The 27147-nt window shown below is 34.5% G+C and overlaps 1 protein-coding gene across 2 annotated transcripts in view; it reads right to left on the reverse strand.

The window, feature by feature from the left end:
• The window catches only part of FAF1 (Fas associated factor 1), a 201143-nt gene that overhangs the window by 122381 nt on the left and 51615 nt on the right, over window positions 1-27147 (reverse strand). For both annotated transcript variants that reach the window (XM_081323426.1, XM_081323427.1), the window contains exon 7: window positions 24178-24283. In XM_081323426.1, the coding sequence (XP_081179552.1) occupies window positions 24178-24283 (106 nt within the window). The remainder of the gene's footprint in view (window positions 1-24177; window positions 24284-27147) is intronic.

Consider the following 27147-nt stretch of genomic DNA (forward strand, 5'->3'; position numbering starts at 1 on the left):
CTTGGATTGTAAAGGCAAGGGGAGAAAGAGATGTACTTTCGACTTGCAAGACTGAAGTCATGATTAAGGTATCCCCTGCCAAGTAGCTAACCTTCACCCAAGTGGTACTTTGCCTTTCCCTAACATACTTAACTAATCTAGCCACCAGAGGGCCTTTACATTGGCACGATGTCATCTCTTTCCCTCCTTGGAAGCTCGATACAGTAAAATTCCCTACCCAGAAAGATAATGCCCGTGTGACTCTGGACGCAGAAAAAAACAGCATGTGATTCTCCAGTTCCTGTATTTTAGAGACATTCACACTAGGCTCATTTCACCATTTCTGTATAAATATCCAGAGTACACACAACAGTTTTATATTTCTCTACTACTTGCAAACACTAATCCTGCCACAACATGCAATGTTGGCCAGGTTCTGCTCAGCAGCACTTAAAGTATGTCAAAACTTCTATGTTGTTTTTTTTGTATTAAATATTTTAACATCTCCCTTTATTTTTTCTTTTGTTTTACATATATCTACGCATCTATGTATATCTTGCTATCTATCTACAGTATGTGTGTTGTTTTTTAATTTTGTGTAATTATTGCTTTAATATTTCTAGTTTTTTAAACAACTGTTTGTCTCCCATCCTCCTGAATCCATTCTATAACAAAGTTTTGATCAACTGATGCCAGTCTTGCAAGATAGTACAGACAAGAAGCACGCTCTAAACATATAAGTATTAAAAAACACATGCCCCAATGTGTCATCATTTCAGAGATATTTCCTTGCCAGATTCCTTCAACAGTGCCTTCAACAGTGGCAGAGCTTCTAATATACTGAAAAAGCTCTTCAGATTTCATGGATATATTCAGATATGTATCTGCCTTGAAAGTAACCCATATTGCACTATATAGCGCACACATCAACATTTGATCAAAGGAAATGTCATTATGTCATAAAATGCTTTATGATAATTTTTATATCATCAAATGTTTTATAAAATTTGCCAAACTTCAATTTCATGGGAGTCATGGCTCCTGGATTTTGGAACCATTCTGTAAATTTATTCATTTGAGGTTTCTTGGCTGAAAAAAAATTGCTGTATGATGCACTGTTTTGCCCAACTAAAACATAACAAACAGGTATTATATTTTCATAGTATATAGTATTACTAGAGTAACTATGTAGATTCCCTTACAGGTAGTCCTCGACTTTCAACAATTAAAACCAGAGATTTCACTTGTTGAGCAAAGCAGCCAATAAGTGAGACATCATGTAACCACCTCACTCAATGACAGCAATCTCGGGACTTCTGGTTGCAGTTGCTAAATTATTATATATAGGTCATTAAGTGGACAGAGTCCCAGTTAAGGAGCACCGTGTACCTCAAGAGGGAGGGAGACCCTGGGAGGCTCTGCTTAGGACCTGAAAATCCAAGCTGGATTGTCAGCCCCTAACAGACACTCATGCATAGCCTGCACCAGAACTTCCAGTGCTCTCCCCCACCCACCTGGAGCACTCTGCACTGCTCACCTTATTGCTTCTCTTCCCGTTGGCTGAAAAAGATGCCTGCCAAAGAATGTTAGCTCTCCTCCACATGGAGAAAGAAACACCTTCAACCTCTGCTTACTTCTGCAGGGTGAACAAACAGACCTACAATTCTCAAGTTCCATTATTACACCCTATATCAACTCCCAGAAATCCTGAGCCGGCTGGAGTTGAAGTTCACGAGTCATAAAAGAGCCAAGATTGCCTACCCCTGCCCTATATGAAGATGTCATTGCTCCTTTCGCTCCATTTCTGTTTCTTCCACACGTGGAAGATTGGAAATGGCAATAACATGATTGCAGGGAGCTTGGCAACCAGTCCTAAGTGCAAACAAATTGCCAAGAATCAAGATCACAATCATGTAATGGGGGGGGCAGGAGTATGGTACATTTTACAACAACCGGAAGTGCTTTATGGGCCATAAAACACCCTTTCTGAGGCTGTCATAACTTCAAACTGTTGTTAAACAACTGGTTGTGAGTTAAAGACTACCTATATTGATACTATGTTACTTTCATCATCTAGAATACATTCAGACAATTTACCATTTGTTTTAGGATCTATTGCTCTAAATATGATATTACAAGTTATAAAGTCTTACAGTGTATGCATATATCACCTAGTGCCAGACTAGGAAACCAAAATTATGAATGCTAATACTAATTTTATTATAGGGTTATAGGAGCAGAATTTTGCAAGTCTAAATGTGCCTCCCTCCACCTAGAAAACTAGGTGGTAAAATCTGAACTGTTTTCTCAAATTACATTTCTGTTTTAGACTCAAATTTCTTTTATCTGACTGTTGTATTGGTTGTGGCTCTTTGTCCTATTCTTCAAGTTTATTCTTTCAACCCATCACACCTTGTTGGTAGGATGCTGGCAACCAGTAGTCTCCAGATTAGAGATCCTTTCTTGTACAAAATTGTATGAGCATGTTTTAGATGAAGCTGGCTTTCAGGTAAGCTTGTGGCATATTGCATGAGGCACTAAGGCTGATAACCTAGTCTACTTTTTTAAAACCTTTTTCTCTCAGGCTTCCATTCCATTTTTTTAAATTATGGAGGAACCCAAAGGAACTTTTGCTTGTATGAATTATATTTGTTGATATTTGAGGTTCAGAAAAACATATAAACTTCCTGAGAAATGCCAGGAATGATTTCCTGCATGGAAATGTTGACTATTACCATTATCTCTCTTCTTTTTAAGTTGCAGCTTTTGGCATTTGGCTAAAAGAAAACAGTTTATAATCTATGTGGAAATTTTACTGCTATCTGTGTTATAAGGTGTTTCTGTCTATCTAATCAGTTTCATTCCTATTTCATTCATAAATATTTTTAGATGCTACCACATTTTCTTTTTCAGGAATATTTTTAATCCCAATATATTTGTTCTAAATTAGGAACACAATGCTTTGGTAGTAAAAATACAAATTTGCAGTTTTTAAGGTCCAAACAGTTTGGAAGATCAGCACAAGAGATAATAATAATAATAATAATAATAATAATAATAATAATAATAATAATAATAATAATAATAATAATAATAATAATAATAATAATAATAATAAGAAGAAGAAGAAGAAGAAGAAGAAGAAGAAGAAGAAGAAGAAGAAGAAGAAGAAGAAGAAGTAGTTGGAAGGGACTTTGGAGGTCATCTAGTCCAACTCCCTGCTCAGGCAGGAAACCTTATATCTTTTCGGACAAATGGCTGTCCAGTCTCTTCTTAAAAACTTCCAGTGTTAGAGCATTCACTGCTTCTGGAGGCAGGTTGTTCCACTGGTTAATTGTTCTGTCAGGACGTTTCTCCTTAGTTTTAGGTTGCTTCTCTTTTTGGTTAGTTTCCATCCATTGCTTCTTGTCTTGCCTTCAGGCACTTTGAAAAATAGTTTGACTCCCTCTTCTTTGTGACAGCCTGAGATATTGGAACACTGCTATCAAGTCACCCCTCACTCTTCTCTTCATTAAACTAGACATACCCAATTCTAGCAACCGTTCCTTATATGTTTTAGCCTCCAGTCCCCTAATCATCTTTGTTGCTCTTCTCTGTACTCTTTCTAGTGTGTCAACATCTTTTTTACATCGTGGTGACCAAAACTGGGTGCAGTATTCCAAGTATGGCCTTACCAAGGCATTGTAAAGTGGTATTAATACTTCACGTGATCTTTATTCTCTCTCTCTTTAATGCAGCCTAGCACTGTGTTGGCTTTTTTGGCAGCTGCAGCACACTGCTGGCTCATATTTAAGTGATTATCCACTAGGACTCCAAGATCGCTCTCAGTTACTACTATTGAGCAAGATACCACCTATGTACTATACCTGTACATTTGGTTATAATGTATATATGTATATATACGTGTGTGTGTGTGTGTGTGTGTGTGTGTGTGTGTGTGTGTGCGCTTCATTGTTTGTATCATCAATGCAGCATTCCAGTCTCCTCCAATGTATTAATGGATATTTCTTTACACATGTTCAAAAACTCTACGAGATAGGCTAAGCTGAAAAGCAGTGGTTTTGGTTATAAAAATATCTTTATTTCAGCTCCTGCTGTGTGGACAAATCCACACTGTTTTCTTGGCAACAATATAGAAGTGATTTACTATTGCTTTCTTCTGAAATTTGTTTTTGACAGCATGCTAATGTATGTGTGGAGCAAGCCAAAGAGATTTGTGAACCATGGTTTATGATTTAATGTGTTATATACAAATCCATCCAATTGTGGCTTACTTAATAAACTACGGCTACATAAAGCATAATTTTGCATAATCTATTTTTTATTTTTTATTTTAATCCCATTTATATCCCGCCCTTCTCCGAAGACTCAGGGTGGCTTACAATCTAAGCACAAATCAATGTGCTTAGATCTATGAACCCAGTGACTGGCCAGTTTACAACTAAAGAGGTTTAGTATAAACCAAGGTTCTGAATTAGATCTCTCTTGCTGCCAGGCGAAATCCAACATTCTCTCTTATGCTTCCTCATCTATTGTTTGCAAATAAATTGGGAGTACAACTCTCAAAGAATTTTTAGTCATGTGGCCAATTCTGAGAGTTGTAGTGGGGAAAACTTCACTTTTTTCATCTACTGCATTTAAGATTTAGAAGATAAGTTTCCTGAACATACTATTTCTTAATGGGAAAAGTAGCTCATTTACAGACTTATTTAAAGACACATATTTAATTTCATTTATACAGATTTAGTATTTATTGACATTTGTGGAGCATTCTCTCCACAATATTTACATATAAAAGAAAACAGAATTTCTTTATCATCCATGAGAGCTTTGATGTATAATTTAATGTATAATCATATACTTTGGATCAGTGGATATGAAGTTAACATTCTAGAAGAAAATCAGCCATTAAATGTTCTTTTATTATTAATTTTTTACTATAAATAGTAAGGAAAACTTCAATAACGAAAACAAATGTCAACAGCTTTCTGTAAATCAGATAGTTTTATATAGTACGTGTTGCTACTATTTCTAAGTTTCACAATAATTTCATGTAATAAAATATATACATATATAAAAAATCAATTTCTTTTCTTAGCACATTGCCCTGGCAAAATGTTTATTTCATAACCTTATTATTGGAATGAAAGAAAATATTTGTTCAATATTTCTCTATTATTTTAAATTAGTGTTGCAGCTATATGGTAGATAAAATATTAGTATTCCTCTTTCAAGTACTTTTTACTGTGATAACTCAGCATCAAGATGTATCTTCTTTACTTTATCTGTCTGTATGGTGACAGCTGCATCTGGGAACAACTTAAATTTCATCTTAGTGGAATCTAATCCAGAGGGTGGTACAAACAGCATGGAATAGTCAGTGTCAAAATTAAACAATGCCGGATTTCCCAAGAACAGATGCTTTTCGCTTGCTGCTGTAAAAATCTTAAAGCAATCCTGTACCACTCTGTCTGGTCACGCAACAACTACAAAGCGAAGCATAAATTTGGCCACTGATTGCAAATGTTTGCTCAGAGCTTTAAAAACAGTAACAGGGATTTATTGTGGGTGATTATGAGACTACATTACTTTTTAAATTAGCTTCATGGGAGTTTAATTTGTACCATGATTTTCATATTTTGAAAAAAAACAATTTTAATATGTTGTTTTAAGGTTTTATTTTCACATATTACAGAGCTTCTTTAACTATCCATGATATCAGTTATGCATCAATATCATTTTAAGATTATTTATTTTCTAAGCTATAGTTCTATTCTATAACAAATTGAGGTGTCTTTGTGTGAGAGCATATGCACTTATGTGTATGTACACAAAAAGACACAAACACTACTAACTCTGTACCATACAGAAAAGGCCAGGGATATAGCTGCAACTATGCTGTTGATGGAGAAACTTCTTATAGCAAAACAGCTATAGGATAAACATCCTACCTATGAGATGATCATTATTAGTAAAATGATTGTGTCATGATATTTTAATATATCACATTAATATTCATTCTAAAAGGGAAAAAACACTGAGAATATGGCATGAGATTACGTGCCATCAGGATTTAAAGCATTGGATGAACCAATCACAATCATACAAAAACCAAAAATCTGACCTGTGATTGTATTTTAAAAAAATATAATTCTAAATTGATTGATTAGATTTATATAGCCATTTGGTTCATAGGAGCAATTCAATGGTATATTCTTTTTCACATTTATCCCACTTATATTATCTCTATATTAATTTATTATCTTTATTTGCATATATTTAGGATACCTGCAAATTAACCTTAACATTTAAATATATTCAAAAATACTTTCAAATCTGCAATTATTTTTAACACTGATTTACAGAAACTTTTACTAGAATTAGCAGTTCATTAGCACTTCTTTACTTATCAATATAATTGGATTGTTTGATGGATTCATTGTTTGAAGAAGTCATCTTCACAAATCTACTTTTAAAAGGCAAGGTGAAAAATGACCAGATTAATAAGTCTAATAATTATCTAAAATAGCATAAAAGATACCAATTTTAGCAGTGGGGAAAAAGACATGGGCTTTCCTCCCTTGCATTTTAGATATTTATTAAGTATGAACTTGTATTCCTTATTTCTTCTCCCTCACCTCATGTCTGCTTCATAGAAATATTTAAAAATATATTGAGAGTGATCAGTAGAGATCAACTATGCATATTTTTCAATACTAAAATACTACACAACAGTTAAATGTAGAAAAAATGCAATCTGAATATACCCGAATAAAATGTAGATCTCATATTTATATCAAATTATAAGCAATGCACATTTATTTGCAAAAGAAATAGCACTATTAATGCAATCATATCTCTTTGTGAACTGTAACTACTTACCTATTTTTTTCTATCATTTTAAAACTGACATGCTTTCAGAGGTATTATTCTTGACATTTAAAGAAACATTCCTGAAATGTAAAGCAAATTTTATACTTTTTAATTTCTCTATTAATTAGCCGAATTATAACCCAATTTAAACACCTTGAGGATATGAGGTGCAGGTGCAGTGACTTAAAACTCTTTTTTTTCTATGTCCAAGAACAACTTGACTGTTACCGTATTTGTAATATAAGCAGCACAATGCTATGCATATCTATTCTGAAGTAAACATTTCACTAAAATTCAGTAAAATCAATCTCACTAATTGTACAGAATGTCAATGTACAATTTTGTTTAGATGTTTTTATATATCTATACATACACCTCCCCAGCAACTATTTATATCTGTAAGAATATATTATATGTCTATAAACACACACACTTATGTAAACATACAAGTGTGTGTGCCTATACGTGTATATGTATGTGTAAATCCACATGCACATATACATATATACATACAGGGTTAGGGTTAAGATTAACAGATGTGTGACTTCTAATTAGTTATAATAATCTCTGCTTCAACGCTATTGGAAAAAGCTTCTCTTTTCCTAGAAATTAACATTAACACCCTTTTTAATTTTACTTTATGAATGTTTCAAATCAGTCCTTTCTTTTAAAAAAAAACTAATAAAGCTATCTGGTTTCTGTTGAAAATTTCAGATCTCTACAGTGGTAAGTTTATCAAAAAATATTAAAATATAATTATCCTAAACAAACACAGTCCTGTGAAACTAACCTCACATTCATATTAAAATACAAGAAGCCTGCTATAATGAATTTGATTCATCCTTGGGACACAAAGCTTTAGCACAGTAAACTCAGTCAACTGTTGCTCTTGCTTTTATATTCATGGTACTTAAATAGCGGACTTTAAAACAAAAACCAAAGGGGGGAAAAATCCACCACCAATTGGCTTTTCAGACATCCACCCTTCCCAAAAATAACGCAGTTGAAAAACCTAAAATGATATGAAAAGGCTTCAAGGACTCTTTTCTCCCTTTCAGGGAACTTTTTTTTTAATTTCTGTTTGCAGTAATCTGCCTTTCACTTTCTCCTTGCTACAGAACAAACGAGGAGGCTCAGGACTTTGAAAAGGGGGCTTGATGTGTAATGGGCCCACTAGAATTAATTTAGTTGCACCAAATCCATTGAGCACTGAAGGGTTTCCCCCCCCCCTTCTTCTCAAATCATTCGAGTTGGATGCAGCCCCCCAGCCTTTGTAATTCTAGTAAAGCACTTAAAGTGCACAGTAGGTGTTCATCAGGACCATCTGGTCAAAAGCAAAACAAGCTGCTGATTTTGCCTTTGAATAGAATGAAGCAAGTGTGAATTAGTCTCTTCAATTAGCACTATTACAACCTGTCAAGTGCATATTGTAAAACAGGATTATTACAGTATTGGTCACCAGTGCAATTATTTACTCTCTGCCTTTTCTTGCATATAAATATGTCCTGGTTTATTAGTTTCTGATACCTAGAAGTGGTTTATTTAAAGCTTATGCCTTTCCAAGATGTCAACTATACAAATGACAGGTGATTCTAGCAATACAATATTATATTGAATAATTAGTAGTAGATTTTTTTTTATAAAGGAAAGACTTTCACTGTATTGATTTTATTGTTTCAATTGTGTATTTAAAAATCACCATAGAATTAGTACTGCATAGATATGCCTACACATATCTTTTATATATTAAACAACGTTTTGACACCAATATATCTTTATTACACTGAGCTAATAAAAAGACTCCTTCACATCAGGCTCAACTCCTGGTAATGGACACAGGCATGCAGGTCTTTTGGCGGAGTTATGGAAGTATTTGCCTTTGCTTTGTTCTGGGAATTTTTCAATTTCCCTGTCTAGCCTACAGCGCTGATATTCCCTGGTGGTATCCCATTCAACCACTAACTTGGCGCAAACCAGTTTAGACTCCAAAGTAGACAAAGTAGAATAATGTGCTGAGCTGCCCAAGCAGATACAAGGATTCAAAATTTAAAAAGAAAAATGTCATTTGTCATTAAAACTGTTTCCTTACTAGTACCCCAACTTACCAAACACACTGATCAATATATTCTCTTTCTGAGGCAGCTCCTGTGAGGTAGGGGAATAGAAGGCTAGGTAGATTGTAACATTAGGGTGATTCTCTTCATATCTTTGTAAGTACTCAGACCTATTTCTCATAATGTATTTATGGATCCTTAAAATATGGATAACAAATTCAAAATGTCTTATATCCATTTTTCTCACAGTAAACCCCAGCAGTTCAACATAATTACATTAAAATATATCTTTTTACCTGTTTAATTATCTAATATATTTCAAAAGCATGTTTTAATAAAAAAATTATCCAAACAATGTATATATAGGTCACGATGAACCTATGGGAAGTAGAGTTGCAGAACCAGGTTGTGATATGGCATTGGAGGTAACTACATTTTTAAAAAGTTTATTCCCCCCCCACCCGCCCAGTTTAAAATTACACCTGTGGAACATTGACAAATTCAATATCACTAGTCAATAAAGTGATTAAAAATATAAGACTAAAATTAATTTTAACAGGAAACAAATGTGCATTTCCACAATTTTAACATTAAAATTCAAAAATAAATAAAAGATTACAGGAAAAACCAGCTATGCTAGCTGAAAATAAAATTGAATTTTCTAAACTTTACACAATAAAATTTCAATTCTATTCTGATGCTTTAGCAGAAATATTAATATAATTAGCAAATCTGTTTAAATTAATGGAATTATTGGAATAGGTGAGTCATTTTATGGCCTGATTTAGGTACTGAAGTCATATTACTCATGGAAACTTGGTTCTGCATCTATAACTCTAAAGTGGATGGAAACTGGACAAAACTCCCCTGCTGCTACCAATAATTCCTGTTAAATCCAAAAACAGAAGTTGTGTGTGTGTGTGTGTGTGTGTGTGTGTGTGTGTATATATATATATATATATATATATATATATATATATATATATATATATATATATATATATATATATATATATATATATATATATATATATATATATATATATATATATATATATATATATATATATATATATATATATATATATATATATATATGTTTTCTGAGGTTTTCGCGGGTGTTTGTATGTGGATCTTTGGTTATTCGGGTTTTTTTCCCCCGCGTAGAACTAAAGGTGTAGTTCCCATCCGTCATCATCAGGCTGGTGGCTTTAGCTTCCTTCTTCTGGGAGAAGCATGTGGCTGTTTGTTCCTCTTTATATATATATATATATATATATATATATATATATATATATATATATATATATATATATATATATATATATATATATATATATATATATATATATATATATATATATATATATATATATATATATATATATATATATATATATATATATATATAGTCTCATTTGGATACTATTGATCACCTATTTAATTTGGAGAAGTCAGACTCATTCTTAGCCCTACATGCTTCCCATTTTCCTGAACCGCTGTTACATATATTATACTAGAGTAGGTACATACAGTTATGATTGCTGCATGTGAGGGGTTAAAGCTGTACATTTTTTGCTATTAAGTTTTGATTTTACTTAGACAAAAATCCATACATAAGGTTTTCATATTTTGGGTATACCCTAGACAACTCATGATCCCCTTTCAGAATTATTTCCTCTCTAATTTCCTAATGCACAGAGAGTGTTACCTAGTTTGGTAATGAAACATCTGCAAAAAAACAATTGAAGTTGAGAGAGTTCAACCCTGAGCCACAAATAGTGGTGCCTTCAACAATGACACAGCTTCTAATGTACTGCCTCAACTAGAAAAGTTGAGATACATTGAGAGATTATCTGCTTTGAAAATAGCATGTGGGACTGTACACCAAAGTCAAACATCAGCACAAAGTAGTGCTTTATGACGTTTTGTATTATGTCAACTGCTTTATGATATTTATATCATAAAATGTTTCACAAAAATTGCCAAATTTCAACTCCACAGAGTCATGGGTCCTGGATTTTGGATGCCCATTTGAGCTAACTTGGTTCAAAACATTTTGCTCCTTGGTATACCATTTTGCCTAGTTAAGTTATAATAATCAGAGATTTAGTAGTATGTTCCATGTTCCATGAAGGCTTTCAAATAAAATTTTCCTTTGACTAAGCTAACTGGTGACTACTTGCCCATACTACTTGGCAAGAACATGGAAATTGTTTGCCATCATCTTCTTCCGGGATATTGTTTTGACTTCCCAGTGTACCTTTATGGGATTTCTGCTTTTATATTTCCCAAAAGGAAACTAAAAACCTTGTGAACTATATTTCTATCACTGGTATCAGTTGATGAAAATGAAAAGTTGATGAAAAACCGAAGTAATTCTGTCCTTATATGGCAAGATTATGGGTCTCATCAGTAGGAAATCAGTCATAAAAGAGCAGTGGATCGTTGTTGCTTGAAAGAACGTTTTATTATCTCAGTTATTCTCCCATTTCCACTGCAAATTCATACAGCTTAGAGAATCCCCATTCACTGCAATTTCATTTTAATATTACATGCAGTGAAGTAAACCTTAATGAAAGAGATGTATCCTAATTAGAGGCATGTAAAACGTTTAACTGATATGAATATCTATGATCCTAGTTTCCATTGGAAAACTGCCTTAGATATATAGGATAAAAAATAAAGAAGCATGCACAAAGACCACCCAAAAAATCCAATTATATTGTAATTTCAATGTACTGGGTATTCTCAAATTCTGAAATATTAATAAAATGACAAATTCATTTCTGTGACCTTGTCTCCATGAATAAAATAGTTATTTCACTGAGGTTAGGCAAGATATAAGTATATCCTGACATGATCGCAATGTTCCAATATCTCAGGTTTGCCGTAAAGAAGTGTGTGGGGGGGGTGTTTCAACCTATTCTCCAAAGCACCTAAAGGCAGAATAAGAAGCAATGGATGGAAACTAATCAAGGAGAGAACCACCTAGAAATAAGGAGAAATTTTCTGTGAGTTACAACAATTAACCAGTAGAATGGCTTGCCTTCAGAAATTGTGGATGCTCCATCACTGGAGGTTTTCAAGAGGAGATTGTACAACTAGGTAAAGGTAAAGGTTCCCCCGCACATGTGTGCTAGTCGTTTCCGACTCTAGGGGCCGGTGCTCATCTCCGTTTCAAAGCCGAAGAGCCAGCGCTTGTCCGAGGACGTCTCCGTGGTCATGTGGCCGGCATGACTAGACACCAAAGGCGCACGGAACGCTGTTACCTTCCCACCGTAGTGGTCCCTATTTTTCTACTTGCATTTTTTACGTGCTTTCGAACTGCTAGGTTGGCAGAAGCTGGGACGAGTAACAGGCGCTCACTCTGTTCCGCGGCACTCGGGATTCGACCCGCCAAACTGCCGACCTTCTGATCGACAAGCTCAGCGTCCTAACCCACTGAGCCACCGCGTCCCTCTATTGTACAACTACTTATCTGAAATTGTATAGGTTCTCTTACTTGAGCAGGGCGTTGGACTAGAAGACCTCCAAGGTCCCTTCCAACTCTGTTATTCTACTGTATTCTATGCTCTGTGGAATTGTTAACATTACTCTTGATCACTCCATGAATCTATCAAAATATCAAAAAAATGCAGAATTTGCAGGCATACTAAAAGAAATACTATAAAAAGTTGAAAGGAGATCACCGATACTCAGCAATGGATTGCTGATATGTGCTTCTTGTCAACATTTGATTTTTTTTTTTTACAAAAGAGGAAATGTTAGGAAGAAGGATTTCAAGCAATACAATCAACAGTTTGGGAGCTGTTCTGCTTATATTTTTTCCTTTTTTAATTACTATGCTTACCAATTTTGAGGCTATGTTGATCCTTTAATGCTGCTGTAGGTTTTTGTTGTTGCTGACTTTTTTGGCTGATTAGTTTAAGAAAAGAGAAAAAAGAATAGAATAGAAAATGTCTGGTTTTTTATATTTCAAATGCTGGAAAGTATACAGAGAATAAGAAATTAAGAATATTTACCTCAAGGCTTGCATGTATATAAAAGCTTTGTTGCCTTCTACAGTACTAATCAAAGATTCAGACACTGAATCCAAGGTAGGAACATGGACGATCTGATCTGTAGAATCCTAAATGTTATATGCTAAACAAGTTATATCCTAAATGTGTTATATCAACATCAGGCAGCAGTACTTTCTCATTATATATTCACAGCTCGGTCAGTCTGGAATAGACCTTTGATTCCTGATTAAAAAACTGTGGTCATAAATTAAACTATACACAATACTGTAAATTCTTCGCTAATGCCTGTATGGAAATACCAGAGATCCTAATTCACCTTCCACAAGGAAAAAAACCCCACAGTAAGGAAAACTTAACAGTAAATGGAGCACCATAACATCACAAGCTTATTTAAAATTATTTTAAAAACATATTAATACATTGATTTGTAGGACAGCAGGGCTAGAAAGTCAAGTTCTGAACATAATTCAAAAATTATTTTCAGTATAGACCTCAAATTCAGCATGTTTCAAATAACTTGAGGGGAAGTTAGTCTGCCCCAACATCTGTATTAAATACTGGAAACCACTAAATCTCTCCTGGCTTTTTCACACAACTCAAGATATTTATACTATTTGTGTTTTATTTTGTACAACTCAACCAATGTACTCAGAAGCTTTTCCACTGAGGGGAAAAACTTAGTAAAGCATTTACAAAATAAGCTAGAAATTCACATGACACTGTCTTTGAAGGTCCTTCTGTTAATCCATCTCTTGAAACAAAAGTGAAAGTTCCAACTAGATAATTTACTGCCATCATATTTATGTAGCAATAGCACCGAACTCTTGAGAAGTGAGCATGAAAACTCAGATTTGGGAGCTTAGATTCTTTGTGCCAAAAACAGCCAAACCAAGTCACCATCAATATAAGTCTTTAAATTTGGCACGTTAGCATTTTACTTTGACATGACATCAATAATAGGATTGTCCAAATACTCTAGTACAGAGTCTTCACAAACCCTTCCACATTTTGGTGGATGTTCATGCTGGAAAAGAATATCACTTCCATGAATATAGGTGGGGCAAGGAAATAGAAAGTCCTTTTGTATTGTCTGTCTATATGGACATACGACCATCAAATGAAATGCAGCAAACTTTCAAGAAAACACAACTACCGTAATAGTTTAAGGACTGATGCTTCATTAACAGCAATGCTGCAAGTAGAGCTCTTTTCCAAACAATATGTACAACCTAATAAATACAAATAACATCACCTTATGCTGGAGAAAGTATGAAAAAAGTGGATTTTTATAACACAAGTGATAGTCAGATCTTGAAGTTACAGGAAATTGGTATAAGAGTATGCTACTATTTCAGACATTCTTGCAGTTCCTCAATAGTTCTGCTGCCATTTGTTGACCAACAAAATTAAATCACCCACAAGGAAATAATATAGCTTTTATTCACAGACATCAAGACAAAAATTGCTAATTTTTGAAAAACTACATTGCATGAGTCATACAAATTTAGTAACTCCAGCAGTAAAGGTAATCTATTAAACTACATATATATAATAAGAATACTTCCTAAAAACATTATTTATTTTATTTATTTATTATTTAAACTTGTATTATTCTGATTTTTCTCCTCTATCAAGAAAGGAAGATTCCAATATTTTCTCACAGATGCACATACCTTCTTTATGTTCCTTTATCTACTTTCCTGACTTTTGATGATATTGTTATACTAAAATATTAGATATCATTATTATAAAGCAAAAGAATATAAATTGATTTCTCTTGCTGTTTATTGTTTATTCTATACTGCTTCTTTGTAATTTTTAGTAAATATAAATAGGGAAAAAAGTCAGTTGGCTGCATGCAATTCGTGGAAAATATCCACTTTACGCAGAGATGTTCATCAAATGTATGACCGAGATGTGCTTCTCTTCTCGGCTAGTTACAATGGTAGCTAAACGTTTGTGAATGGTTTTGAATTTTCAATATTTCTGCATAAGTATGAATTAAAATGTGATCTGTTCTCCACGCAAGCCCTAAAACTAAATCAAGAGAAATGAAATAATAAAAATAAACAAATAAATAACATTATAATTGTTCATTAATTAAGGAAAGTGATCTAAAATTGCATCTTTGTGTGTGGCAAAAGAATGTGGACCTTTCCTTTCAGTTATCAGTGTGCTGCCCATGGACAGAAATAACTGCAACTGAACATTTTTGATAAATGTTCATCTGTCTTGCATATTGGCTTGGACGAATCTGAGCCTATTTTACAAAACTGCTTCAATTCGGGAACTTTGGTGGGCTTCCTTCCATGAACTGCCCACTTCTGGTCCTTCCCGAACAATTTTATAAGATTAAGGTCAGGACTCTGACTTGGCCATTTGAAAATATTAACTTTCTTCTGTTTTAACCATTCTTTGCTTGTACAAATTGTGCATTTTGGACTGTTGATTTGCTGCGCAACTCACTTCCTCATGTGCTTCAGTTCACAGACAAATACCTTGATCTTTTTTTATAGAATATGCTAGTACAATTCAGAATTCATAGTTCCATCAATCATGGCAAACCATCCTGGTCCAGAAGTGATAAAGCATGCCCAAACCATGATACCTCACCACGTTTCACAGATGAGAGATAGTTCTTATGCTGGAATGCAGTATTTGTCTTTTGTCAAATGCAATGCTTCTCATACAAGCCAAAAAAATTTTAGTTTGATCTCATCTGCCAATTGTAGAAAGGCAAAAAAAATTGTTTTGGAGAGTAGTAGTTTTCTTCTTGCCACCCTGCCCTGCACACCACTGGTGTTAGTGTACTCCTGATGGTGGTCTCATGAACATTCACTAGTGAAATAAAGCCTCTAGTTCCTTAGATGCTTTTCGGAGACCTCCTGGAGTATTACATTCCTTGCACTCCTTGCTCTTGGTGTGATCACTGGTACTCCTGAGAAGGGTAACAATGGTGTTGGAAAAGAAAGAAAGAAAGAAAGAAAGAAAGAAAGAAAGAAAGAAAGAAAGAAAGAAAGAAAGAAAGAAAGAAAGAAAGAAAGAAAGAAAGAAAGAAAGAAAGAAAGAAAGAAAGAAAGAAAGAAAGAAAGAAAGAAAGAAAGAAAGAAAGAAAGAAAGAAAGAAAGAAAGAAAGAAAGAAAGAAAGAAAGAAAGAAAGAAAGAAAGAAAGAAAGAAGGAAAGAAAGTTTATTGGTCACCCATCTTACCTTAGGGTAACTCTGGGCAGCTTACACTCATAAAAATAAAAACTGTTCAAAGATAAAAAAGCATAAATAAAATACTACACAAGCTAAATACAGAGCCCAATTAAAAAAATGGGGAGGGCGGGAGCTAGATGGAGGGGGAGGTGGGATGAATTGCCTGCATTTGTATATAATCTGCCTGACAGTGGACTGCTGGAATCCAAACACTTTTGAAATACATAATTTAGCCTGGTAAACATCAACAAATGTTGTTGGAGGCCCTCAGAAATCTCCTTTGTTCACATCATGACACCCTTCCACATACCTGTCTTTTGAAGATCAAATTTTGAAAATGAATACCCCAAATTCTGTTCTTCAAATAAGGCAAGGCTTCCCGCACTCACCATCTGATTATCATCCCATTGATTGAAATACAGGATATTAATTTCTCTTTCAAATGAATTTATAATCCCAGAGGTTTACCAACTTTTGCCACAAATGGTTTTTACTCATTTGTTTAATTAAAAATGCTTTATCAAGTTTTAGGACTTATATGGAGAACAGATCATGCTTTAGGTCATATTTATGCAATACTGTTGAAAATTCAAAACTGTTCACAAACTTTTAAGCATGACTGTAGCCCTTAATTATATTAATACTGAAAGGGTGACTGCCTTCCCTTTAAACAACTGATACAGAATTTGCCAAAGCAGTTTTCCATATTAACCCCCAAAATATAAATATACAATCTCCAGATTCTAGCTGAAAGGCTAAAGAGGCCAATTTGATATTATAGATTTTACACTAAAGAACATTGTTTAAAATTGTTACATTTTTAATTTAAATTTATTGGCCACTCAATTCTAGTGGATTTTGGGTGGCCCAAAAAACTAAAAAAAGAACATAAAAAACTAAAAGTATTAAATCAACAGGCAGCCCAAACTAAAATGCTGTAATAACGAATTCCACAAAACGAAACAGGCTATTAAGCAAATAACAATATCAACCCTAGGCTTGGGATCAAAGCTGGGTTTTCAAAGCTTTCTAGAACTCTAGGAAAGACAGTTCTGGCTTTTAACTATGTGTTGGATAACACAATTGCTGCAATAAGTTTTCAACCTGTGGTCTGCTATGAAGATTTTGTTGGGGGTCAGAAAATGTACTCAGCAGAAAAAAAATCATTATTATTTTAAGATTATATTATTGCTTTGGGACTCTCCTATCACCATAGAAGCAAATTCTTTTAAAGAATCAGGTGTGAAAGCCTGAGCAAGGTATTAGACAGCATGACATAATAATGTCCAATCATTTGCTAGACATGGTTATGTCATGCTGCCCAACATCTTGTTCAGGCTTCCACATTAAATCTTAAATCTGCCTAATCAGTACAAAACTATTGATTTTCCATGTCAAATGCTGACCTTGTTATTATGATCACAGTTTCTCCAAAAGGATTTCATAATTCCTACAATTTAGATTTGTCTAGAAAAGGTGCCAAGTACCAGGTCACCAATCTTTGAAGCAGAAATGTTATTCAAATCCTATCATGGAATCACCCAAAGTTGCTTGTATTCTTCATGGTCCCCTGGGAAAAAATAGAGGCCTAAGGGATTCAGTGATGTCAATCTCTCCAGATGGTCATTATCATTATCTGGCAGTTACCAAGCCTTCATTGGGGAGCAATGCCTGGTTTCTCTAGGAGTGTTAAGCTTGTTCTTCTCATTACCAAGGACTTGCTGCTTCTCAACTCTAGTCAAGGTCACATCTAGTATATTTAAAATAGCCTTCCTCAAACTAGTTTCATAAAGATGTTTTGGACTTTGATGTAGATTTAGAAGGCTGCCCAACTACAAAATGACTCTGGGTGGCTTACATAATTTTAAAAAAGGAAAATAATTAAAAAGAAAACCACGTGTCCCTAGACAAAACACACAATACATAAAAAACAATCTGCCAGAGGCTCAGTAACCACCTTAACACCAGGCTTGGGAGCATAGCCATTTAAAAATAATAACAATAATAATAATAAGTTGGAAGGGACCTTGGAGGTCATCTAGTCCAACCCCCTGCTCAGGCAGGAAACCTTATACCATTTCAGACAAGTGGCTGGCCAGTCTCTTCTTAAAAACTTCCAGTGTTGGAGCATTCACCACTTCTGGAGGCAGGTTGTTCCACTGGTTAATTGTTCTGTCAGGAAGTTTCTCCTTAGTTCTAGGTAGCTTCTCTCCTTGACTAGTTTCCATCCGTTGCTTCTTGTCCTGCTTTCAGACGCTTTGGAGAATAGCTTGACTCCCTCTTCTTTGTGGCAGCCCCTGAGATATTGGAACACTGCTATCATGTCACCCCTCACCCTTCTCTTCATTAAGCTACACATACCCAATTCCAGCAACCGTTCCCTATATGTTTTAGCCTCCAGTCCCCCAATCATCTTTGTTGCTCTTCTCTGAACTCTTTCTAGAGTCTCAGCATCTTTTTTACATCGTGGTGACCAAAACTGGATGCAGTATTCCAGGTGTGGCCTTACCAAGGCATATTTGTGGAACTCTTCTAGGATGGAAGATATACAGATCTCTGGGACATGCTATTCCAGAGGACAGAGAAGGGTCCCACTGGATGACATTGCTTGACAGAAAGTATTGACAGCGCCACATTGCCCAATCTTACTAGACAAGCAGAAACCACTGAAGACAGGTGATTCTACAAACAGCCACGAAATAATCTCCAGCCATGCTGTTTCTAGAATCTCAAAGCAATTTAGCATAACTGAACTCAACATGTCTTATATTGGATTATAGTACTATAATATATACAACAAAATGCATACAAAAATAGACTCTTTTAATTTTCAATATAAATATCTCAGCTGAAAACTATAAGCAAAACCATAATAGAATAATTCAATATTTTATTGAAAAGAGACTTCTTCAGCTACACATTCACATCCCCTAAGGCTGATTAAAAAGTGGTAAAATTAACTTTTTACCTTGTTTTAACAAAAGGTTTTGACAGTATGCTGAAGTGAGTGGGTTGGCCACGGTAGTTTGTCCACGGTGAGTTGGCCATGGTGAGTTGTCCCATTCCAGTATAAAATGCTCTCTTGATTGTCCAAAATTAAAAACCAAGCTCTGAGTCAATAGCAACTGGTCCCTACTCAGACACTCTCCGGAGATCCCATTGTATATCTCTTCATTCCCAGCTGAAATAGCCATTAGCTTGCAGCCAGGTTCATTGTAGAGTTGACAAATATATTTTTAGAAATTAGCTAGTTTGACAAAACACAATTTTTTCATATCTTGGGCACTGATATTCAATTAATTATGCCCGTCATAAAGTAAATATCCACTCACCGTAGGACTACTGTGCTAAATTCATTCATTTGTTCATTCATTGTAACTGCTCATCTCATCTCAGTGACTTTTAGTGGCTCACAACAATTACAATATCCGAACAAAAAAACAATTTTAAAAAACTGAAAAACATACAACCACCAATATAACAGCAATAACAGAGAAAGGAAGACCATGGAGATCAGGGGTCCCCAACCCCTGGGCTGTAGCCCACTACTGGGCCACAGTCTGTTTCAAACCGGGTCCTGCTAGTGATGGGCAAGCGTGTGCATGAAGCTCCATTGGCGTAAGTGGCAAGCAAGCGCACGCATGGGAAGCTCCACTTAGTGAGTGGCAGGCGCTTGTGCCCGTACATGAAGTTCTACTCACATGAATGGAGGCACTTGAGTGGAGGATGCTTTATTTTATATTTTATATTCATTTAACGCTTTCTGGAGCTGCAGACTACATTAGTAATAATCTTAAAGGAAGCTGCCAATTTCAAGCTCAATATGTCTTATACAGTCTCCCTGGTCCTTTACTTCTTAGATTTTCAAAAAGTCTGAGTAAAAATGTACCAATTCAATTTCAATCAAAACATCTTTATAAAACATGCTTTTGGGATTGTCTGGTTGATTTTAGAGCCACTTCTTTTTCTTTTACTGCTATTAAAAAATCTCTACAAATCACTGTGGAATATCTATGTTAAAACAAATCATTTAGCTGCAGTTAAATCATGTTAAGCATAGCATTCATTGCCACATCGCAGATGTGATATCTTATCTTTTGCGCAAAGGTTGACATAAGTGATAAGGCTGTATATCAAAGTCACCAGCTTTTTATTCTAATGGCAGGGAAATTGGCTTTATTTCTGCAACACCATAATTTAAAGGTTGCAATAGAATCAAAGAAACTAGACGTGTCTGTTCAAATATGTTAATAATAGTAGATTATAGCAATATTTTCTATGTCCAAGGGAAATAATTTAACGCCTCACATAGCAAGTTTGGGAATGGTGGTGTTAAAAGAACTGTTTTGAATAATCTTTTAAGTGTTTTAAAATCAAATCTCATTAAAACTGTTCTGAAGTCCCATTTTACAAACTTACGTATTCATGTTTTAAAAATTCATCACTGCAGAATTGTAGAATTTAAACTAATTTTTTTAAAGAAACCAAATTGTCCTTGATAAATTATTCGATCCTTAGTCACTGATATAACAGAATAGATCTGTGATACAATTTAATCTCTGATGTACCCAACAGAATTAAAGTTTAGTTAATCACTTTTATGTTCTTCAACCCATTTAAATTCCATTTTAGAAAGGTTCACAAAAGGGGATGATAACCTGCATTCATTACTTGGTTTTATGAGTGTGAGTTATGTTTTAAATCTTGTTATACCAGTGGAAGAAAAGATAATAAAAACTAACACCAGAAAAAACAGTTCAAGTTCAGTCTATCTTAAATCTGGCTGCTGCGTGGGGGAAGGTGAGAAAGAATATAGGATGACATGAACATAATATGTGGATTCAATTTTGAATTACAAATCTGTACTGTACTAAACTTGAGGGATTTCCCAAACACAAAAGCATCCATTATTTGAAAACAATATGGTCACTGCCTTTCTGCTTATACCTCCATAGGCCAAATTGCAAGAAAAAGCAATTCCTAACAATATTCACTAATTTCTTTCTCAACTTGCTATTCTTATTTTGATACCTGTCTTCATTTTAGTACCTTTTCAATGCATATTTCTTTAGTAATTGACTTGAAACCAGCAAAATAATGTTATTCGTATTAACTCAGCTAAAAGATCTTTCACTTGTTCATCGCAAAATGTTTATAACACTATTTTGTTTGGAAAAGGCAAGAAAAAAAATGTTTATTAGTACTGTTTGCCAGCACTGCAGCAATACAATAGCCTAAATCAAAGAGCCAGAGAGATAGTTATATCCAATAGTTGTGGTAAGACCTGAAACATTTCTGGAATATTAAGTGTTTCTTTTAATAATTGATGCAGACATTTTGAATCTTTCTGCATAGTCTATCAGGTGCAAGTAGATTGCGCTAATGCTGCTTAAACATTTCAACTTGTCAGTATGGCTAACTCGATTTGCAAAGTATTTGCTGTATTTCCCATCGAAACAGTAATAAAGGTAAAATAAATATATGCCACTGCTTTATAATCACTGAGCATTAATGAATATTTTATATCTTTTAAAATCTCACTGTTTAATTTTAAAGGATGAAATTAAGTCTCCTTTCACACAATATGCCAATTATCTGCATATCAAACAATAACTCAGCCATTATACTTCTTTTTGTTAAGACACAGGAAGCTAATTTGAAAATACTGGCTAGCATTTTGGAAAAATAATTGAATAGACCTTCCTGCCCTCTGGTGGTTGATAAGTGAAAATTGCACATAAAATTAAATTGCTACTGATGGGAGTACATATAACTTCCTAATTTAAAAAAAAATTGAATAAAAGAAGAAAATTTAGAACTAACTTCAGAAACTGAGTGTTTGTATGTGGTCAGTTTAACACTTCAGTCGAAAGATTAAATTAGCTTTAACTAATGAGCAAAAGTACAGAAATGCAATTCAGCCATGCTGTCTCGCAAAATTTGTAATAAAGCAAAACCTATCAGCACTACCAAGTCAATCCAGAACTGTTGCCCCTGAAATTAATTTATGGGAGCACCTTTTGCCGGCGTTAACCTCCCATCGTCCTGTGCGCTCCCACAGAGAGGGCCTCCTCAGGGTGCCGTCGGTCAGGGAATGTCAACTGGCGACCCCCAGGGGGAGAGCATTCTCTGTGGGCGCGCCTGCCCTCTGGAATCAGCTTCCGGTTGAGCTCCGGATGGCTCCCAACCTTCACTCGTTTTGCCGTGACATGAAGACCTGGCTATTTGAACTTGCTGGCCTGGACTGAGGGATTGGGGTTTTAGTTTTAATTTTTAAAAATTTTAATTTTAAACTGTGTATTGTTTAGGGCTTTGATTTAATTCTGTTTTAATTTTTATACCTTATGTGTTATTTATAGTGTTTTAATTTCCCTGTACACCGCCCCGAGTCCCTTCGGAGAGGGGCGGTATATAAATCCAATTAATAATAATAATAATAATAATAATAATAATAATAATAATAATAATAATAATAATAACAACAACAACAACAACAACAACATCTATTTATTGAAAGTGGATAAGATTCTAGTTCAAAGCTTGAAGGCTGAGTAATTTCATTTTATATTTAGGAATGGGAGACAATTTTATGGGCCTTGCATAAATAGGGCAATCATGTCTATTCGATATATAACGGATTTGATTTTCATCAAAATTTGAAATTTTCGTATTTTTTGCAAAACAATTGCAGTAAACATTTGTAACCACATCACAAGCAGCTGTAATTGTTTACTGTTTATATGTTGCAATTAACTGGAGATATATATATATATATATAGCAGCTGTAATTGTTTACTGTTTATATGTTGCAATTAACTGGAGATATATATATATATATATACACACACACACACACTTATACACACACATACATAGGTACATATACATATATATGTTATAATATATAGGTTGTTGGGGGGCTTCAAGATGTATGTATGCATGCATGCATGCATGCATGCATGTACATATATAATGATTTTTCTACAAAGAACTACATAAGATACAAAACTATATTTTAACCAATAGGTTCATATTCTTCATGGTAATCTTAGTAAGAGTCAAAAAATTATGCAAAGGAGGCGTTATATTGATTTAATATCATTGCTACTAAAATGAATTCAAATAAAAACAAATGAAAAGAGGCTAATGTCCAAACCATATAATCCCTTTAGCTATCCCATTCCAGCAGCAACTCCCATGAACGAAGCATACTGCTAATACCGTAACAACATAAATATAAGAATTGATAGTATTAAAAAAAGTGATCATAATGCAGACCATTTCACACAGGGACTGGCTTCTTGAGATGCCAGCGACTGTGTTAAATGAGGAGGGGAGATCTTTCATACAATAATGAAAGGGAAAAAAAGATTCAAAAGGAACACTCGCAATTGGAATCCTCATGTATATAAATAGGTTGGAATTAGTAAGCAAAAAAAATACTTCAAAAATCTGATTGCTCAATTTTTGATATACAACAAGGTTATGACAATATTGAATTTTTAGTTAAAGGCAATTTACTACTTTAGGAAGCGCTTCTGTCTTTTCAGGACAAATTAGCAAGGAACTCTTCTTTGCAACATCACCCCTTGGTGGTTGTTTTACAGAATGACAGTGAAATTGTTTTTAAACAGAAATCATTCTTCTGCAGTCCCATTCCTAATCAAGGTTATGATAAGTAGCAATGCAGTTGATGCAAGAAATACCTAAGTATGTAAGAAAACTGTGTACAATTTTAAATAAAGGAAGAAGGAGCCCTATCCGATAGCCCTAACTCACCTCTGGTGAAGCTTTTCACCACTGTAAGGCAGCATGCTCACAAACACACAACCACTTTGGGGTAGAACTAATGCAAATGTGATATGTCGGTTACACCATCTGATGTACCTACAGTAATCTTTCATCATCCACTTAATTAAAAGCTAAAAACCTAATAATGAAACATGAAAGGAAGTATGCAGCCTGCATACATAAGCCCTCTTTAACAAAGCTGACACTAGTTATAATGAGCGACATTTATTCTTCAGCTGCGAGACAAGAGCTCACCTCCTGGATGGTACTGCTTCCTGAGAAGTTGAGGTTGTACTCCCGCTGGACTTCTCGATGGGTGACGATCAGCATGAAGTTTTGATTTAATGATTCCTGCAGGGCACTGAAAGGGTTGAAAGAAAAACAAGAATATCAGGAGCCGAACATGTTCTAACTTGCTTTACATTTAGCTGTAAAACCCCAGGAGTAACCTTAAAAACTCTGCAGAGACAGGTCCAGGCACAATGTTATCGTTTTTCTTTTTTGCTCCTAAAGGCAAGGAAGCAACTGGAGAATGACCAAGGGAGCTGACCTGTTAACTCCTTCTAAGGTAGTTGGTATCTGAGGCTATATTTCAACTCTGCAATTTTCACAACACAGCTCTTACTGCAATTATTGCAATACCGTAGGCACACTCAACGTCTATCTGTCTTACATACAACACACTCGCATCTTAAGAGACCTCTAGGCTGTAAAATTAAGCTCAAAGTAAAAGCTTTGGTGATGCTTACACTGTTTACAAATACACAGATAATTACGTATTTATATGCCAGGTTTGTGTATGCACATGACAGCTATGCTTTTCAGCTAAGCAGGGTAAATGTTCATAACTGCTGTCCAATTAAGTTGCCAGTAAGACATGTGGAAAATTCTAGGATTCACTGATTATCTCAGGAAAACACCAAGTGAATTTGACTCAATTTCACCTCCCAGTCTCAGGTTTACAACCAACTGTTCATCTTTCCAACGTAATCTGGGAGAAATCAGAAATGATGGGGGGGGAGGAAATCTCAGTTCTCAGAAATAGTAGGAACATTCATTCCTTTCTTTCTAATTATGGACATTACAGCCACAGATGTCAACTTTTGATAACATAAATGATACCAAAAACAGGAGGATAAGTCAATTCTTGAACGTTCTTGATTTGGATAAATGTTAGAAATAATTACATCAACAGTCCTTTGTTTGAACTATTTATTAATCTTGGTAAATACAGACTAATAAAATAATAGACATCAGAAAGCCCCAATGAGTGGAAAGTATTTCAGTTCTCTCAGAAGGTTCAGAATTACTCATCTAAATTTATCAGTTCAGCATACCACATTAAATTCCATGCTGTTCCAGAGATCCCTCAACCTACAGAAGAAGGGGCTAAGTGGGAACAAAAAGACAAAAATCATGTGTGTATTTTACATAGACAATGTTTCCTTCCCCCTCCCCCTGTACCATCTGGGAAAACTGTTGTTACTGATAGAACAGAAGTGATAGGGAAAGCCACTAATGTATTAAAAAAAGGTCAACTATACTCCCTTCTAGTATGATAATGTTACGTAGTATGGTGATGAAATGTCTGCCAGAAAATAACCAAGCTGAGAAAACACCAAAGATTCCAAAGCTGTGCTTAGAATATCAAGTTTTAAAGCACATACATCCAACTATACTTTCAACACAACTCTGATCCTTTACACTATTGCGAAATTACTTTCCACAGTTCTTTCAAGTTATGGAAGAGAAAATCAGTCAAGATTACAGGGAGCCATTTTGCTCAGATTCTAATAAACTGTTATTTCCATTCTTCTGGCAAAGAATGATGCACTATTACAGTGAAGGGAAAAATTATTTGATCCCTTGCCGATTTTGTATGTTTGCCCACTGACAAAAAATGATCAATCTATAATTATAATGGTAGGTTTATTTTAACAGTGAGAGACAGAATAACAACAAAAAAAAGCCAGAAAAACTCATTTCAATAAAGTTACAAACTGATTTGCATCTTAATGAGTGAAATATGTGTTTGACCCCTTCGCAAAACATGACTTAGTACTTGGTGCAAAACCCTTGTTGGCAATCACAGAGGTCAGACATTTCTTGTAGTTGGCTACCAGGTTTGTACACATCTCAGGAGGGATTTTGTCCCACTCCTCTTTGCAGATCCTTTCCTCTACATTAGAAGTACATTGTCCAATGAAATATTAATATGACTCCAATAAAACAACTCATTAAATCAGATACTTCTTAACCAGAGTTCACTGAATATTAAATTCAAGTATTTAGAACATTTTTAGCATGTATAATCTTGAGAATAATCACAGCTGACAATGGATACATATACTAGTGTTGAAACAGATAGATACACACACACACGGTTGCACTACACACACACGTGCGCGCGCACACACGTGCAATTATACATCAAGAAACACTTTCAGTAAAATTTTATTTATTAAATAACTTATTTTAGCCACTTGTTTCTAATGAAGTACTAAACATTTGAAAACACAGCTATTAACAAGTATTGTACTGAAACTTACTGAAGCTAATTTCAGTTAAGATTTTTTCGGTTGGGCAAGTAGGTCTCACATGCAAACTATTCCATGTATTATCTTCAGGACTAAATCTCACGTTTAGTTTTTCTGCATAGTTTTAAACATGGGGTTGGGAACCATGCACAGAGCACTGGAAAAATCTTCTTTATATGGGACATGGGAAATAACTATATGTGCAAAGTACATATATCTTTCCTATCTTTTTTCACTATCAGAACTGCTAATTGTGAAATAACTAATTGTTCAAAATCATACAGAAGAATACTATTTGTTCCAATCATTGGAATCAATTGTTTTACTTGCTCTATTATATGTCTCAAGTTTAAACTTACATATGTTAACTTTGCAGGATAGTTTTTTTAAACAAAAATAAGGTACTAAAGATGTCAGAAATCTAAAACATCCCTAAATGAAACATAGCTTGATACAAACAACATTCAACATTCAATTTCTCAAACAGCTAATTAATGCCAACAGACTTTCTGAAAAAGGTACGTTAAGGGCCAGAACAAATATAGTATTAATTATATAAATACAGCTCACATACATGGATTTTCTTATATAAATAGTATCCATAGAAAAATGAGAAAGAATAATTATTTCCTTCATCACCTCTGCTCCAATAAAAATATATTTTCTGATCTTTCTACTTGCATTTTAC

The sequence above is a fragment of the Vipera berus genome, assembly GCF_964194415.1.
Source record: "Vipera berus genome assembly, chromosome: 3".
NCBI classification, from domain to species: domain Eukaryota; kingdom Metazoa; phylum Chordata; class Lepidosauria; order Squamata; family Viperidae; genus Vipera; species Vipera berus.